Source organism: Gavia stellata, chromosome 23, assembly GCF_030936135.1.
Source record: "Gavia stellata isolate bGavSte3 chromosome 23, bGavSte3.hap2, whole genome shotgun sequence".
NCBI lineage: Eukaryota > Metazoa > Chordata > Aves > Gaviiformes > Gaviidae > Gavia > Gavia stellata.
The window spans coordinates 7,632,431-7,649,792 of record NC_082616.1 but is presented as its reverse complement, the minus strand read 5'-3'; the positions used below and the strand labels follow the sequence as shown (position 1 = coordinate 7,649,792).

Here is a 17,362-nt window from a genome sequence, read left to right as displayed (position 1 = left end):
AGTCTTTCAGTATGTATGCTATCTGTCATAACAGGGCTGTTAACATAGTTGGAGTATGTGCGCTACTATAGTACAACAACCATATGAGGAAGTTTCCCTTATAATGTCAGATTTAATCATCTACTCGAACAGTATCCTTTAGCTGGAATATGACTGTTGCCTATAAATACATCAGGGTTAAATGTTGGGGAGGCAAAAAGAAGTAGTAAGCTCCAAGACAGTGTTGGCAGAAGAACACAGAGGTATCAAGCGGCCTTGAATAAATTTAGGCTGGAAATTAAGAGAGGTTTCCTAATGTTATGGTTCTGGCACAGCCTACCAGAGGTAGTAAAGAGGGCAAACCAAGACATTGTTATCAAGATAGAGCTCGATTTGTTTATGAAAGGGAATGTCCAATGCAGTGCCTGCAGCTGCAGAACCAAGTTTAAAGAACAGACAAGGAAGTCCCTTTAAAGGGACTGAAGTTCCCTCTTTTTAGTTTATTTGAACTGTCTTTGCACAGCTGTGCCTTTATTATTTTCCACTTCTCTTTAATATTAAAATATCTTCTTCAACAGGAGGAGTTTCTGGAAGTAAAAATATTAGCCACGATGAAGGCTTTTCCTAGGTTTTTTCCTACCTATAGCATGCTCACTCTACTCTTATCTCTTCCCATTATGCTGCAGAACAGTCTTTTTGGCAAGTGCCTTAATAGCTTATGTAAAGAAGTATCACTTAAGAGAAAAAAAGGGATGTATTTTTAGATGTTGTTTAATGCAACTTAGCAATTGGAAGTAAGCCAACATTTAACATTATTACATCTCCCAGGATCACTCCGAGGCATTCTACAGAGTGTGTTTTTTCAGAGGTTTGGGAAAGACAGTGACATATTCCAGCAGTGGCCCTCTTTCAAGTCTGTCAGAAATAACTGTAGTATTGCTGGGATTAATAGTATTTTTATCTGTCTGATTTAAAATCTTTCCTCTTACCTAGTTGTCCTCCTGTCATAGAAATCTGCCATGTTGTAAAGTGCTCATTTCACTGCTAGCTAGGAACTAGTATGAAGGTGGTTTTGTAGTGTTTTTATAGATGTAATTGGATCGAAACTATCTGCCGCCTTGTATCCTGTAAGGGATATCTTGTCAGAAGTGATTTCTTTACTACATCTGTGCTGAAAAGTCAAGAGCAGCTAGGGAATGGGCTTGTGTCTGTAAAACCCTGTGACCCCACAGACTTTCTGTCCACAGTAATTTTTGTAGATGGTTGCAATTTGGGCTCAGAAAGCGTTCAGAAATACAAAGCTTAAGATGTCTACTGGGAGACTTGGGTGTAGCTCACCGTGTTTGCCTTTGCTTAATTTGTCCTGATGTAATGAATGAGACCTGCCCAGGTGCTAGGGCCCTTAGCACCTCCTTCTCCTGGATCATGCTCCAGACCTCAACTGAAGTCCAGAGCAGCAGGTATGTTTGCATGTAGACAGTAGTTATGGCGGGAAAGTGGGTCTTGAGGACAGAGTTTCTTGACACTGCAAGATCATTTTTTACATCGCTGTGTTGCTTTGCATTATCTTGCAATGTCAGCTGAAATCATCAAGATGTAGATTCATTGGGTTTTTCAATAGCCAAGGCCCCACTCTTGGACACGAACCTGGAAGACAGTAGCTGAGGCTTGCTAATGTAAAGACTGCACAAATCAGGCCAGCACTTTTAAGCAAAATTGAATTTGGACAGGGACCAAAAAAGAAAAAAGCAGAAAAGTAAATGCCTGCCAAGGAATAAGCTGCAGTCCCATGTGGTTTTCTAGCTAACTTTAGATGTAGCATTTCTTCACAGTCCAAGTCGGAGATGATGCTGATCACCCTGCTTTAGTCTTGAGACTTAGGAGAGATTGCTTGCTTATGTACACCAGAGTGGGATTTTCCCCCACCCCTTAAAAATTACTAAATATAAAGATATGTATATATACATCTGCTAATATTTTAGAAACTGATTTGGCTGAAAAGACAGCATGATAACCAGTAAGAAACTGCTTGATACTACATATAGGGATCTGGTTAAATGTGAACTGTAACACAGACGTGCTTGATTCAAGATGCTGGATACTTGTGTGTTTGTTAGCTGTCATAGGCATATGCTATATAGATAGACACTATTTGGAACTAATAAAAGACTGTTTTACAGTATAACAGGTTCCAATAATTGTGCTCCTTAACGCAATACCTCTGCTTACCAGAATCTCTGAACTGTGGCCATGCTTTGTTACAGCAGAGGTTTTTAAAGCTGCTGTGGAGATTTAGATGATCAATAGCCATTAAAACAATTATGTTTCCAACATATAAATTTTGAGGAAGAGAAAATGTTGAGTGTCTCAAATCTTCCCTGCCTATGTGTGTGTTTTACTGTTTTCTAGCACTACTAGAGAAAAATACATAAATTTCATAGGCTGTAGGCCCTGTGGGTTAGAGCCCTTCTTTCTTGGGTGTTTGAAAAGGGCTGAAAAAAACTGTGACTTCTGATAATATAAATAAATAGCATGCTGAACATTGCACAGTGACTTCAAGATGGCTCATGCCAACAGACACAAGTGAGGTTTGTAAACTTTTGTTGCTTCTCAGGTGGCACTCCATCTTCCTTTCCCTTTCGAGATGGCAGTGTCCTTGGAATGCTCCCAAAGTTTTCGTCGTGATTGAAAATGCCCTTTATCATAAAAATATGAGGTTTGCTATTTGGCATGGCTTGCCTAGAAACTTATAGGAAATATTTCCTCCCTGAAGTGAACTGAGTGTCTTGAGCTGCAGTACCTCTTCTGAAACCCAGAAAAAGTGGTTTTCTGTTTGCAAACATTTTCTTGCCAAAAAAAAAAAAAAAAAGTATCCAATGTTAGTTTTCTCTGTGCACTTGTATAGATGATAAAATATGATTAAATGGATATGATAGGTTCATTGCTTCATTAGAAGCATATCAAGCACTTCTGATTCAAACATAATGAATTCTGCTTTACTTGGTTGATAATCCTTACTCTGCAAAATATTCTGCGTCTCTGTCCTTGGGCATGTGATATTTCCGCATGGATTAACTGATACTGAGTAAGCTCTTTTACGTACGCTACTTAAGCATGTTTACCTTCCCATGTTTTCCCTCTCTGATTCCTTGTAATTCAGTAAGCATTTATTTTGGATATTGTATAGGAGTTACCATTCCCTGTTTGTTCAGATTTCCCTGTGTCCTGTTACAATACACACGTTTAAGGGTAGAGCAATGAATCTTGCTCTATTACTTTCTTACTGAGTAAGTTTTCTGTTTCTTTTTCAAGAACATGTTGCCAAAGCTTGTTTTGGTTTGTGGCCAGGTAAATGTCTAATCACAGAAAGTAGTTGAGCAAGTATAACTGCGGGTAGAATTGGATCCATGATGTTTTTCTTTAAGTTTAGAAATCTGAAATGAGATTTGAAAACAACAGGATATTCTCCTAGTTTGATTTTAAAGGATTTAAGCAATGAGACAACCAATAAATCCACTGTGAGACTGTTTCCTGGCACAATTAGTTGTAGCACTGCCAAGCTTTTTCAAATGCTTACCCCAAGTTTTCCATTGCTTACTCTGATCTCATTACTTGCTCTGCCTTTGGCCACTGTAACTGTTCTTCCTCATCCTTATCATTTACACTTAAAACACTTGTTGACCATGATATTATGGCCACTTCAGCTTTACATGTTTGATCTTTCTTGTTTTGGCATATATTGTGACATACGTTATGATTCATAACACTTCTCTAAATAATCTTCTGTATACAGATATGTTTCTGATACTAAGTAGTCAAAAACTAGCATCATGAGACTGGGTGCAGGGTCAGTGGTCCCATTAAGATCCTCAGTGTTGTCAATAGTTAAGCTTAACTTATGTCTGTTAAATCTGTAGGCTTGCCTGTGTGGTTAGGTTTAGTTATGGATACTAATGGATGCATATGTTGATATATTTGATGTTTACCTCTTTCATCAATGACTTGATAGTAAAATGTCCTGCCAATCCATCACTTTTTTTTTCTATCCACTTTTTTTGATGCAGCTACATACAGATACATTGCTGTTCTTTACATCCTCTGCTTTTCAGGATGATGGATTTCAGGGCATCTTCTTCCCAATTGAGCTCTGTATTTTGGATATTTCTTTGCTTGAATGATTAGCTACCTAGCTTGAATTATTTGTGTGTTCTCATTTGACTTCCATCCCATTTACCTGGTTCATTACAGCTTTACCATCTTGTTTTGATAACAGCTCCCAGAGAACTCTCTGTTCTTTAAATCCTGTGTTGTTGATTCTACTTTTTCAGATTATTAAAGACTGTATGAAACCAGACCTACTGCTGATCAGTGTGGCAGCCTCCGGACTTCTTTCATGCAGTTCAGCTTTCAAATTCAAAGAAACTCTGATCTTCTAGTCTGACCTCAGTTTATTTCTATCTGTGCTTTCTGCAGATTAGTTTTTCCAATAAGGAAAAATTTGAATTTAGAAACTCTATTAAATGCTTCACTAATATTCAGACACAGTGATTCAGATGTATTGCCCTTCCTCTACTTATTTATTAATTTGATAAAACTGTCTGACTAGTGTGAATTTTTCCCCTTGCTGATCATTGAGAAAATTGCCGAAATGGAGGAGTTACTGACGGCTTCTGCCCATGATGTGTAAATGATGGTTGGTACGTAGATATTTTGAAGTATCTGCAGATCCTGACCTGAGGCCTGAAAGTCTTTTCTGTCCCCAATGTTTTTTTCTAAAATAGAGCAGCACTGACGTTCCTGGAATAAAGTCCAGTAACACAATTGTAGGGTTCTGACATTTTCAGTCTGGGCTGACCTTGTACCATACTCTGTCCTTGAGATGACTTTGCTATTAAGAGGATGTTGCTTGGATGATGCAGTCCTGACCTGCCCCAGTTTACAAAACTGAATACAGACAGAAGCTCCAGTTATGCCATAGCAATATAGTAATAGTATGCATGTCTGGAAAGCCAAACAGGTTTCAGCATCACTTCCAAAATCACTTGGATGCAAATGTTGCAAGTGTCATGAGTGGCTCTGGCACGTTGTGTCCCACACAGTGTGAATTTTATGTAAATTCATCCTTGTGAACTTTTCTGCTGGCTCACAAAGCTAGAAAGCATAGAGTAGCTAATGTGTGCCCAGTGTCAAGAGACACACCAGGGGTATATGCGTCCTACTCTACACCGTGCATGAAAATTTTAATACCTAATGAGCTGTAAATTGTGGTGCTGGTTTGTGAAATGGAATTCCCAATGGGGCATATTGTACAGATCTCACAGGATTATAAAATATCTGCTTTACTTGGCAGTGAGAGGACTACTCAGTTGTATGGGATTACAGTGAATGTGATTAATGTTACAGATTGCATTGGAATAGACCTGATTTCGCTGACAGACAAAATACTAATGTAATTCTGTGTTGCAGGCTGGGAGATGTGAGGTGCCAATTAATTGTCTCTTTTCCTTGTTTGTTTGTTTGTTTTGTTTTTTACTTTAATAACATCTCTTGGCACAGTTGTGCCTTCCAGTTACATTATAACTGAGTGGATAACAGCATGGGCATAAATAAATGGAAAGCTGTATTAAGTTTGCAAATATATGGAAAGAAATGTTTAAGATCCATGCAGTCAAACCTGTTGACTGCTTGCAAGCAAATGCACATTTTAATTGTCTTACAAAATGTCCACAAATTTTATGGGATGAGCAAAGGCTGATCTTAAAGTTGCGAGATTGAAGTGCAAAGAGAAGTGTGCAGATAAGTGATCTTTTCTGCTGTCAGTTGTGCCTCTCTTGTTTTGTGCCCTACTCTGTCCCAAGACTTTGCCCAAAGGACTGGAAGGCTCCTGGGAGCAAGTTAGGCAGACCTGAGCATGCTGCGAGGCAGGGGAAAATCACGTAGCGATCAAGTAGCTGTGCATACAGCTCACGTGTTTAAATAAGAGGGACAAAGTTTAGATCAAGCAGTTGGGTTGAGAAGTTTGCAGAATTAGCTGTACTGTTATATTTCCTCCAGACACTGCTAGGGTTTTGACCTTTATCCTGGGCCTGGCACTGAACTGGTGAAGAAGCTGCTTTTAGAAGAAGCTCAGCCCTACTTTGAACCCGCACGTCTCTTATCTTATGCTTGGCACAGTCCTGCAGGTGTTGAGCGAACAAGGGTTTGTTTACATCCTCAAGTTGATGAGCTGGCAGGCTCCCAGGGACCCACGAGCATTTCCACATCCAGAACAATATGCCGGTCATGCTGGCACGCTGGAGGGGTTGGGAGAGCCGGAACTTGTTGAGTTACTTACGTGTTGTTAAGCAGCAGGAGAAGGATTGTAGTGTCAAAATCAGCCTATGCTTTTGCCAGCCCTGGAAACGGCATGAGAACAGTTTTACGTGAGAATATTATCTATGTCTGTGCTTGCATGGGAAAGTGTATGGTGCCCTAGCCCTGCACAAGGACTGTCACAGGACCTGGTGAGGAAAATATGCTAGGTTCTCTAGATGTAGTCAAAGAAGGTTGTGAAGAGCCTTGTGATAATACAGTAAGTCTTTAAATAGACAAGCCTCTGAAATGCATGTTCACAAAGTATAGTGTATCCTATCAACCAGTTCAACTGACTGCCTGGAATTCCTGTTCAATGGCAAATTTGTAAACGCCATCTCCCAGGAATGGGGAGATTCCAGATCTCATAAACTGCAAAAGAAAACAGTTTGATCGATCAATGTTGACAATATCCAAGAACCATAGAAGAGAGGATTCGTGTCATTCCCCTTATAGATATTGCGAATTTTCAGTGTGTCATTTGCTAGAAGTATACCACCTGCCTGAAGACAGCTTCCAAGGAAAAGGATTTGGGATGATGAAAGTGACTTCTGTTGTCTGTTAGAGCTGACAAATGTTGACCACAAAGGAGCCCTGTTTCTTACGGGCAAAATAACAGTTACATTTTTATGTGCTTTTCTTTAAGCTGCCATCCAGGAACATTTACATCTTTGATCCAATGTAATAGATTTTCAAAGGTATGGGATCATGGAGCTGTAGCTAATAAGGAAATATTGTAAAATACTCTGAGCTTGCCACTTTGTTTATTTTCTTTTTTTTTTTTCTCCCTTGTAAGCATTTTGGAGCAATCAGGTGGAGCCAGGGATGCAGAAAAAGATCAAGCTGCCACACAAACACTTCACATGTTTCACATAATGAAGCTGATCACAGCCTGGGAAATTCAATCGGATCTCTCAGCACCCCTATTAAATACACTACTCTCTAGTAGGAAATTATTTCTCCTTCCTACCAGATTTTAGTGAAAAAAAATCAGATTTGGTTGACTTCACTTGACTGTCAATCTGGTGGTGGTTCTTTGATCTCTGCATGAATTTTACCACCAAGCAGGTTGTATGGACCAGTCGTTCGAGGTGTCCTGTGGAACCTCTTGCTTATGGGCTGCTTCACACTTTGCTGCAGGTGAAACGCTGAATGCTGAGGACATTTTTGGAGGCTCCTATATGGGCTTCCTCTTCCTTTCTGCAATAAAGGATGAGGTTTGGAGGCAGCAGGTGGGACAATCGCTGACAAGCTCCCCGCCAAGCAACCGGCAGATGAAGTTCAGCTTCCAAATTAAAAGTGAAGGGGAGAAGGGGGTTGCGGGCACGCCGCAGGAGAACTGTTGGCACGTGCAGCTAAAGTGCAAGCAGAGCTTAAATCCGCAGTGCAGAAAAGTAGCGCAGGGGTAAAGCCAGAACCTGATTCGGATAGGTCTGTCGGAGTTTGCACTAGGTTTGTCTTGTGAAACGATGGCATGGGAACTTCACAGTGAGAATAACAGTTTGTGTGGGCAAGCGGGCAGTCCTGACTGTGAGGTACTTTGCCATGCAATTTGTACCTAGAGGGTAATGGGTAGAATGTTCAAAAGATGTTGAGAAGTCACAGTCCCTTTCTTTTAGAAGCTTCCTTCTCGTTTGGAGAACAGATTTTGGAAGGTATGTAGATGTATAAATATAGAGAGGGGCATGTAAAGGCATTTCCAGACTTCCCAGTGCCTCTAGCTCTTGTAAGTTTTTAATTTAGATATGTTTTTAGAATTACATAAAATTTCGTGTTATATATAATTTACAGACAAGCGTCCAGCTACAGACTTACAGTTTTGAGGTACTGGGAATGTCTGTGATTAAGAATACATTAGATGCTTTCGCATTTCTCCTCGATACTTGCTCTTTTATTTTACAGACCTGTTCCATTGCACAATAAAAACATTAAAATTGATCTGTTACTTATTTGGCTTGCACAAAACTTTAGCCAGTCGCTTATGTGTGCTTTGACACAAACTTTGCCAGTCATCCCGCTGGGGCACCGTGTGCGGTCGCTTCTTGGCGAGGTGTGCTGAGGCAGCGCTCGGCCTGTGAGCGGGAGGGGACTGCCTTAAGTTGAAAATGGAACCATTGATTAGAATATCCTTAATTTTCGCTTTCACCTTGAACTGGCTGTCGGTGCCCAGGCGCTGGCAGCGCGGGGCTGGGGGGCTTCTGTGAGGAGAGGCCGGGGCTGCCCTGCACCGGTTCCAGCCGGTTCTGGCCAGCTCCAGCTGCCCCACGGCAGGGCACAGCCAGGCCCCTCGGCCGCGCTGGTGATGCCTCGGGGGAAGCAGGTTTAAGAACTGGTGAAATGCCGCTGGCAGCAAGGAAGGAGGGGAAAAGTGTGAGGGGAAAAGCGTGAGGGGAAAAGTGCGAGGGGCGGCCCTGCGAGCCCCGAGGGGAGAGGAGGATTTGCTGCAGGCCCAGGGCAGGCGGTGCCCTGTACAGCAGAAGGCCTTCCCGTGGCACTGTGGGAAAGAGTTAAGTGTGGGACACTGAAATAGTCCACACACCACAGGAAAAAGGAGACATTTGTATGTTTGTGCTGTTGAAGTGTTTTAATACAGCAGTACTGAGTGAGCCCATAGGGAAATTCTGATTAATCAGATAAATTAGAAAACAAATATTTGGGGGGCGGGAAATAAATTTCTCATGCTGGTAAACTCCAAACCCCGCAGAGGAAAGCATCTTCCCTGAGTTCTGTAGCTGTTGGCATAGCTTCTGTTATGGTTATGTCTGCGTTTGCTCTTCTGGGTCTGGCTTTGCCAACATAGCTAAAAGAGGGTCATCTGAAGCCTTCTTTCTTTGCATTGCACTTAGGATTATTTAGTAAGGTCTTGAACCAAACGTTATTGGAGTTGATGGTAGCATTTCAACAAACACTAGTGAGCTTTGGGTCTGCCTCTGTCCTAGTCAGTGACATCAGATCGAATTTAACAGGGCAATGGTGAGGGAAAAAGACAAGCAGTTAACTCCATAATTTTAAGTATATAAAGCACACCGGTTATTTTGAAAGTTTCATCAAAAACCTAGGGTTCAGATGGTTTTAAGGCAATCATGTGCAAGAAAAAAAAAAAGAAAAAAATTGTGAATCTGACTTGTCCCTGTGTCTTTCCTGGTGTGTTTCTTTTCCCTCTAACTTTTTATGTCTAATCATATCATTAAATATTCCTAATATATATCTGAAGATAAAAGGTGACAGCTGTAATGAAAAGAACAGATCACAAATTACTTTTTCTTGGCAATGTCTGTGGTAAATTTTGCAATATGCTTAAGAAAACAGAGAACAAATCTTACCAATAAATTGAGGCCATTTCATTCTGGATGACTGTCCACCGAGGATCATCCTTACTGCAGTTGGCCTCAGAATATCATTGACGTTGATCACAAACAATCTACTCTTTAATATCCAGGATACAAAGTCCCTTTGACATCTGCCATCTCTGTTCCACAGTCAAACTCTCACTGATGCAGTACTGGCTGTAATTGAACTTGCAAATTGTTTCAATTTCTGAAATGCTGACTGCTTAATTATGATGGGGGAAATAGCATTCTACAGCCATAAGCTCAAATAACTGTGTAACTCAGAAACTATGTAATTATACATGTGAATAATACTTGCTGTGATTTATGTTAATACCAGCAGCAACACGCAGAAGGACCATTCTGCAGACCTTGTCTTACTTCAGTGTAGAAGGGAGCAAAGAAGCAGAATGAACCACAAAATAGAGAGAAGGGAGGAAGTGCAGGCCTCAGCCTTGCTTCCTTTTATCCCAGAGGTGTTCAAGTTCACCCAAACAGTCTTCAAGAGATTGTGCAATTCAAATCCCAGCTTAACCCACGGGTTTTCCATGGGGTATTGTCCAGTCACTTAATTTATCCTTAGCTTCAGGTCTCCATCTGAAAAACGAGGACTGCAAAGACACTGTTTTTCAGCTATACTCTGAGTATTAAATGCAGAGATCACTTTGAGATGCTTGAATACTATGTCTGCATGAATTGAAATGAGTATCTGTATAACAAAATAGCAGCCTTTCTTTCTGAGCACTGTGTGATTATGATGCTTCCATTTTCTGAGTCATTGTATGTATGAAACCCAGTATGTTTCATTTTAGCCTCGAGCAGAAATGGCAGAGCAACTTTAAGCCTCCTAGTCTGAAAGGAGCTTGTTCAAAACAACACGGAGATACTGAAGATTACTCTGGATGAGCTATTTCAAACATCAGAAGTTGCAAATCACTATAACGTGACATGGCTTTGCTGGTTCCCCGTGTAGTAGCTATCCCATCCAGATCTTACCTGTTTTTTCCTGTATGATGTTGCTTGTGTGTTGTGAATGTACATCACAGACCATATCTATATCGCAGTGACCTTGGTGCAGAGTGTTTCTCTTAAGTGGATTTTAGCTCAGGCTAACCCCATGATAGTGCCTGATATTGTTTACATTCATAATGTTTCTCTGGTACATTCAAGCAGCAGATAGGTTGTTCGTAAATCTTTAGTTTCATGAAAAACATCAGTGGTGGTTGTTTTCCTGATTTTCTCCATCTTATATTTTTTCTTGTGAAAAGGAAGTATGTAGGCCTCTGTCTGTGGATGATTAATAACTATGACAAAGCAGCTGTGGAGACTGACAAGATTGCACTCATTACAGTGTAAAAATAGTGGATGGACTTGATGTTTTTCCTTCCAACCATCTTACAATTGTTGTCATAAGAATGAATGATAATTGCATTGCTCTGTATTGTCACTACATTTCTTGTCATATGAATAGGTTTGTTTAGTGCCACCATCTTGCGTTGTTATGACAATGAGGCATCTGAACTTAGGACTGTTACATCTTTGCCTCTCTGATGAAGAGCCAAATCCTAGGGTCCAAGCACAGATTTTAAGTAAATGCTTTACGTGCTATATTTGCATCATGTGGTTACAAGCTTTACAAAAATGATGCAGGGCTGGCTGTTACTTTTCCATATACTAGAAAAATATGTGTAAATGTATATGTTTTAGGATAAAAAGGGATTGACCCTAACAGGAGAGAGCAGTAGAATTAGGAGTAGAGCTGAAGTCTTCCATTTTTTCAATGCCATAGTCAGTTGACAGTTTTTTTTCAATAGAGATGTTATGCAGAACATTTTGGGTTGGAGACAAGGTTAAGAAATTATCATTGTTGGGAGTCACCAGGCATGTAGCTGCTTCAAGGTTCTTCAGAGATACAGATCTGTTTTACTGTAGGCAGTAACTGCATTAACTAAAGTTAAGTGGTTGAGTAAATCTACAGATGAAATCTATACAAAATAACAAAAATACTAAGCAAAGAAAAATGTCTCGAATTTGTTTGGCTAAGCATTAATCTTCAAATTTAAATTAAAATTTGAAGACTACTGGATTTTAATTTTTTTAGGCTAAATATACAAATTGACACCCTAACATCAACTTTATGCAGAAGGCTTGACAAAGAAATTCATCCTGGTGTAATAAGCACAGCTCCACTAAGATCAATGGTGATATTTAGGCTGAGGATAGGACTCAGCTTTCTAATTTCCTAGCAGCATATGAAATGATCATTTATGCTGGCACTCCAGTGAGATATGAATTGGAAGACAAATATAAAAATTACAAAGCAAAGCTTAGTTCCCACTTGAAAGGTGGTTCATTTAGTTTGCTTTGCTTTGCAGTTTGGTTGCATTCGTATACACACACTGAATCATGTTCAAAAGAGGTTGAAGTTACCTGTTTCTTTGCGTGGCTCTTTGTTTGCTGGTTTCTTGGTTTCCTCTGGAAAAGATTATTTCTTTTGCCCCTGGAAGACCCCCTTCTTTGATAGGCTTTCATTTATTTTCTCTGTTCTTATAGCCTTCTGTAACTGACTCCCCTGTGCCTTTGATTATCTGTGGACCCTGATTATGAAATGATTTCTCTTTGGTACAGGTAAAGGGTTGTGTAATATGGCTGAAAATGTGGTAATAGTAACAAAAGAATATGTGAATAACTACATGAAGGCCAGTCTGATGATTATATGGTCTTCTACACAGATAGTTGTGTAAGTGTATATTGAAGATAACATTTGTATGTCGCAACATCTGTACTTGAAATTAATTGGTGCTTTTCCTGGATCTGTGTTTCTCTCAGGACAGATATCAGTGGATGGATTTATGCGATATCTGAGTGGAGAAGAAAACGGCGTTGTTCCACCTGAGAAACTGGATTTAAATGAAGATATGTCTCAACCACTGTCACACTATTTCATCAATTCCTCACACAACACCTACCTCACAGGTACAGTGTTGGAGAGATCTGATTCCTTATCTTACAGAAACTTATAGCATATTTGCAGTGATACCATAAAATACACCAGAAGCATCAGCAGTAAAAGATGATGGAGCTTAGTCTTCAGAGAAGCAAGGGTAGCGCTTGATTGTTGTTCAGGCTGCTACACACATACATCAAATACACATTTATTAACAGGTGAGCAGCAGTTGTGTTGTTCAGATAAGGTCTGGTCTGAAGCCCAGTAAAGTCCCTGGAAAGTTTCCCTCAACTTAGATAGGATTCCAGATTAAGGTCCTTATTGGGGGAGAAGAGGGAATGATGTACTTCTTATGACAACCAAGGGTAGACAAACAAGCGTGTGAAGCGGAATACGGGAAACATCTCTATAGCTAATAAATTTGCCTCTAAACGTTAAATCTGAGAGTTTGTTGAGCTCCACGAAATTCGCTTTGATTCAGAGATTAGAGAGGTCCCAACATGGCACCTAGCTTTCTGACAGTCCATTCATATCTGCAAGGAAGGGAAATCTGGTCTCTGACTATCTCTAATGTCTGAGATGAGAGTTTTAGGTGCTATCATGCTTTTAAAAGGCTTAGCACCCAGAACCTCCTGTTAGTTTCAGCTAGAGTTAATGAGTCTGAACTGGATTGTTTGCGTAGCAAAGTAAACAATGCTTCAAGATTCCTAAAAAAGTAGGGCAGTTTAGGAACCCAACTTTTGGCACTCATTTTCTAGTCTAAGGTGCTGTTAACTTGTGAGAAAATAATTGTAAATTCACAATTTTAGTTTAGTTTGTGTAAGAACAAACATTTTTGGCAAGCAGATGTGCACAGGGTGTTCTCTTCTTTTTCACAGAATCACTAAGGTTGGAAAAGACCTGTAAGATCATCAAGTCCAACCATAAAAAAAAAAAAAACCACAAACAAACAAAAAAAAAACCCACACCCACAAACCACAAAACACACCACAACCCACCCACACCACACAGCACCATGCCCATCAAGCCACATCCCACAATGCTGTATCCACACGCTCCTTGAATACCTCCAGGGAGGGTGACTCCACTACCTCCCTGGGCAGCCTGTTCCAGTGTTTCACCACTCTCTCAGTAAAGAACTTTCTCCTAATATCCAGTCTGAATCTCCCCTGGCGCAACTTGAGGCCATTTCCTCTAGTCCTGTCACTAGTCACTTGGGAGAAGAGACCAGCACCCATCTCTCTGCAACCCCCTTTCAGGTAGTTGTAGAGAGCGATAAGGTCTCCCATTTTTGATTTTTTGATTTGATGTTTGCTTTGTCTTGTCAACGTTTGCTAATGTCTTAGCGTTATGTAAAAAAAAAAATATAGTGCTACAGTGCTTGCTAAAAATGTGGCTCATGGATAATGTAGGCCTTTCAATGTTATTAACAGACTTGCCTTGACTGACTTGAGTTCTTCAGAATGCCAGTATGCCAAAATGTAAACAAAACCATGCGGTGGTGATGCCCGGTTTATACAGACTGCGTGGTAGTTACTTCCATCTGTACTTTCTACAGCGCTTTCTACAGCACCTTCTATGCTTTTATAAAGTGAATGAACTGTCATTGTTTCCATTAGACACTATTTTTCAGAGGTTTATATCTTGGCTGTAAAATGTGTTTTGTGCTAAAACTGGTCATATAACTATTTGGCTTGACAGGTATTTTGTTTCTCTGAGTTAAAAGAAATGAAAATCAGTGAGGCCACTTCTAAGTTATGATTCCAATATGCAGAAATTTATGCTCTTTGGAAGCGTGCAGACATGTCCAAAGCAAAAGCAATTTTTAATTATGATATTTTGCAGGCCTCTTACCTCCAGTACGGACTTTGTTCTGTCAGTGAGGATTAGGACCCACTTAAGCCAAGTGCTGCAGCTTTATACAGATTTTCTGGAAAAAAACAGTAAGGCTGTTGTACAAATGTGGGAAGCGTAGGCCCACAGGGAGGACAGACGGTGCAGTTTAAAGTTGGTCTGAAGAGATAAAATACTGCTCTCCCCTCTACCAGCATGAATTTATAGCCAGTACCATACCACAGATATTTATCAGGGCTGATCAGGACAGAGTCATGTTCTAAAGGTCTAGAAGCACAGAAGCCAAAGAACTAAGGATGGAAATTCACGATTAGTCCAACCCATTCTAAATTTTTAACTACACAACAAATGACCTAACATACTTATTTTAGGAGAAAGTTTACATTGAAACTTTCCAAATTCACTTTGACTTGTATGTGAAAGTCTGCAAATCATCTCAGACTGCATCTACAGATTTCTTTGCCTGCATTTCTAAATAATTTCAGAAACTGCATTTGGAAGTATGATCCTCGCTCTTAATTTAATGTAATATTCCTGGCTTAGTAAATTGGGAGGAGTAAATCAGAGTAAACTCGGGGGATAGTGCAAAATAAGTTTTAGTCTCTTTCAAATTCCATTTATGAGTGTGTATTTTCCCATTTAGAGGCACAAAACACATGCCCTTCCCTTTTAGTGGGCTCGTTATGTTCAGTAAATGTGTGGCAGCTGGCTGACAATGGGATTAATGATTTGATTTTTATCTCTGTATTACAAAAACTGGCAGCCTTAGATTTTGCTTTGTGGCTAGACCAGATACAGCAACCACAGTGCCATTTGCTTTCTTCCAACAAGGACTTAGTAAAATTAATAAGATTAATGGTGGCATACTATTCTTTTTCCCAAGAAAATTTCGAAGGGTCTGCTCGAGTGCTCATGGCTTCAGAAGGGAAGCTTTGGAAGCACCTCTGTCCTTATTGGAGCTGTGATATAGCAACTAGTCATGTAATAATTATTAGGACAGTAAGAAAACTGTTCAGTCTAGCAAGACTTTATGATTACTGTGGTTAATGTCCTACCAATTATCTCTCCCTTTGTTACTTTTTTAAACCCAGAAAAAGCATGCACAAAGAAACGACGTTATAACATAAAAAGAAACATGTGCACACTCTGAATTTATTTTTAATTACCCAGATCATTTTCCTACCCTTTAGTAGAAACCCTTGGCAGTACATCAAGTCCTGATTATTTATTTAGAAGTGTTACTGCTTTCTTTTTCTTAGGGAAAAGTAATTTTTAAGAACAAAGGTAAAAATCAATGAAGAAAGAAGTAATTTATAGTGAACCTAGGCTAGCTTAAAGAAATGTCATCTTTTGGAAACTTTTTTTTACTGTGTCTCATCTTTTTTCTCACTGGTATCATATTTATTTATTTACTCCTTTGAATCCTTAACCTGGAACCCTGCTTTTTTCTGGTTTCTCACCAGTCTCACCTCAGGTTACTACTGTTGTCACAGCGGGGAGTGACTTTGCAGCATTTCTCTCAGCAGCAGCCAAAGTCAAAGACATAAGATTACGTATCATTGTCAGCATTGCACACTTTGATGGCTGTGCAACTTGCTGTTGTATATGTGAAACGCAGAATATGAAAATCAAAGTCCGTTAACACGTTTTGTCTTCGGCTAAAAGGAAAAATGATAGCAGCAGAAGGTTGCAGAGCTATTGGTTTAGCACATTAGCCAACATGGGACTATACCACTCACCATCAGCACCTGCTTCCCTGCTTACAGTCCAGTACTTTCAGTTGTTTCTAGAAAAATATCTCATGAGGGGCATGTTCTCTTCTTCTTTATTGCTCCTATGGTCTCTCCTCTACCATCCTCCAGCTTTTCTGTTCTTAGCAATTCCTCAGTCCTAACTGTTGCTGCTTATCTGCATTCAACACTTCCTTGAAGCCTACTTCACCTTCAAAGCCTCCAAGACGGTATCTTTACAGTTTCCAACATGACAGCACCATACGTAAGGGAAGGAAAGCTCGGCAATGCCTGCTCTGAGCATGAGTTTGTGATACCACCAAGAGCAGTTTTTGGCTGGTTGCTTCATGCCTCTCGAGCTGTGCTGAGCCCAGGTGATTGGCTGGCAAGACCCAAGGCTCTGCTCTCTTCCAGCCCTACCACGTCCTTCCTGATGGACTAAAGAATAGCAGAACTCCAGGAGCTCTTGCAGCAGAGAGCAGCTGAGCTGAGGAGGAGCTGTAGCTGTTCTCCCTCCAGCAGACCCAGCTAATCCTGTCCAGCAATCTAAGGCAGATAAATGAGATTGTTCCTGGCACTGGGGTCATGGTTTATCTTAGCACGAAGGCTACCAGGTAAAAAGGAGGAGTAGTGGTTATTGTGCAGCTCTTCAGTCCATCAGCAGTTTCTGGGGGTATTTTTTTTTACCTTCCAGCTGTCGTTATTTTTCACGATTCCCCTTCAGAATATCATAAAAGCTTGTGTAACACTGAGAAAAAGGACTGAGTTTTCAGAGATGAAGTTAATTTGAACATGATGACTTCAAGTCAAGAGCCAGACTCCCAGCAGTACAAGGGTCTGGGTTTGCACACTGCAAACTACGGTGTATGCTCCAGAGCACTGATTGCTTTTCCAGGACCTGCCTGAAGAGAGGAAGTTTAGCAACTCGTGTTTGTGCAAAGGGAGTATACAGGCACTTCTTCATGCCGGGAGAAGGTTGTGCCATGGGTGGGCGAGAGGGCAGAAGCAGCCTCTGCTTCTAGAGTAGTGAAGAGTCAGGCGACTCCAAATACCTGGATCCAAATATCCCCCAGTTTTAGGAGGACACATGTCATAAAATCGTAAACAAATTTTAAGTCCATCTATTGCAAATAACTTGCACTTGGAAAACCAGGGATGAATGAACCCAACAA

At 40.4% G+C, this 17,362-nt stretch overlaps 1 protein-coding gene across 1 annotated transcript in view; it reads left to right on the top strand.

Moving 5' to 3' along the window:
- The window catches only part of PLCB1 (phospholipase C beta 1), a 404,497-nt gene that overhangs the window by 274,273 nt on the left and 112,862 nt on the right, over positions 1-17,362 (top strand). The window contains exon 10 of the mRNA XM_059828429.1: positions 12,489-12,635. Coding sequence (XP_059684412.1) covers positions 12,489-12,635 — 147 coding nt within the window. The remainder of the gene's footprint in view (positions 1-12,488; positions 12,636-17,362) is intronic.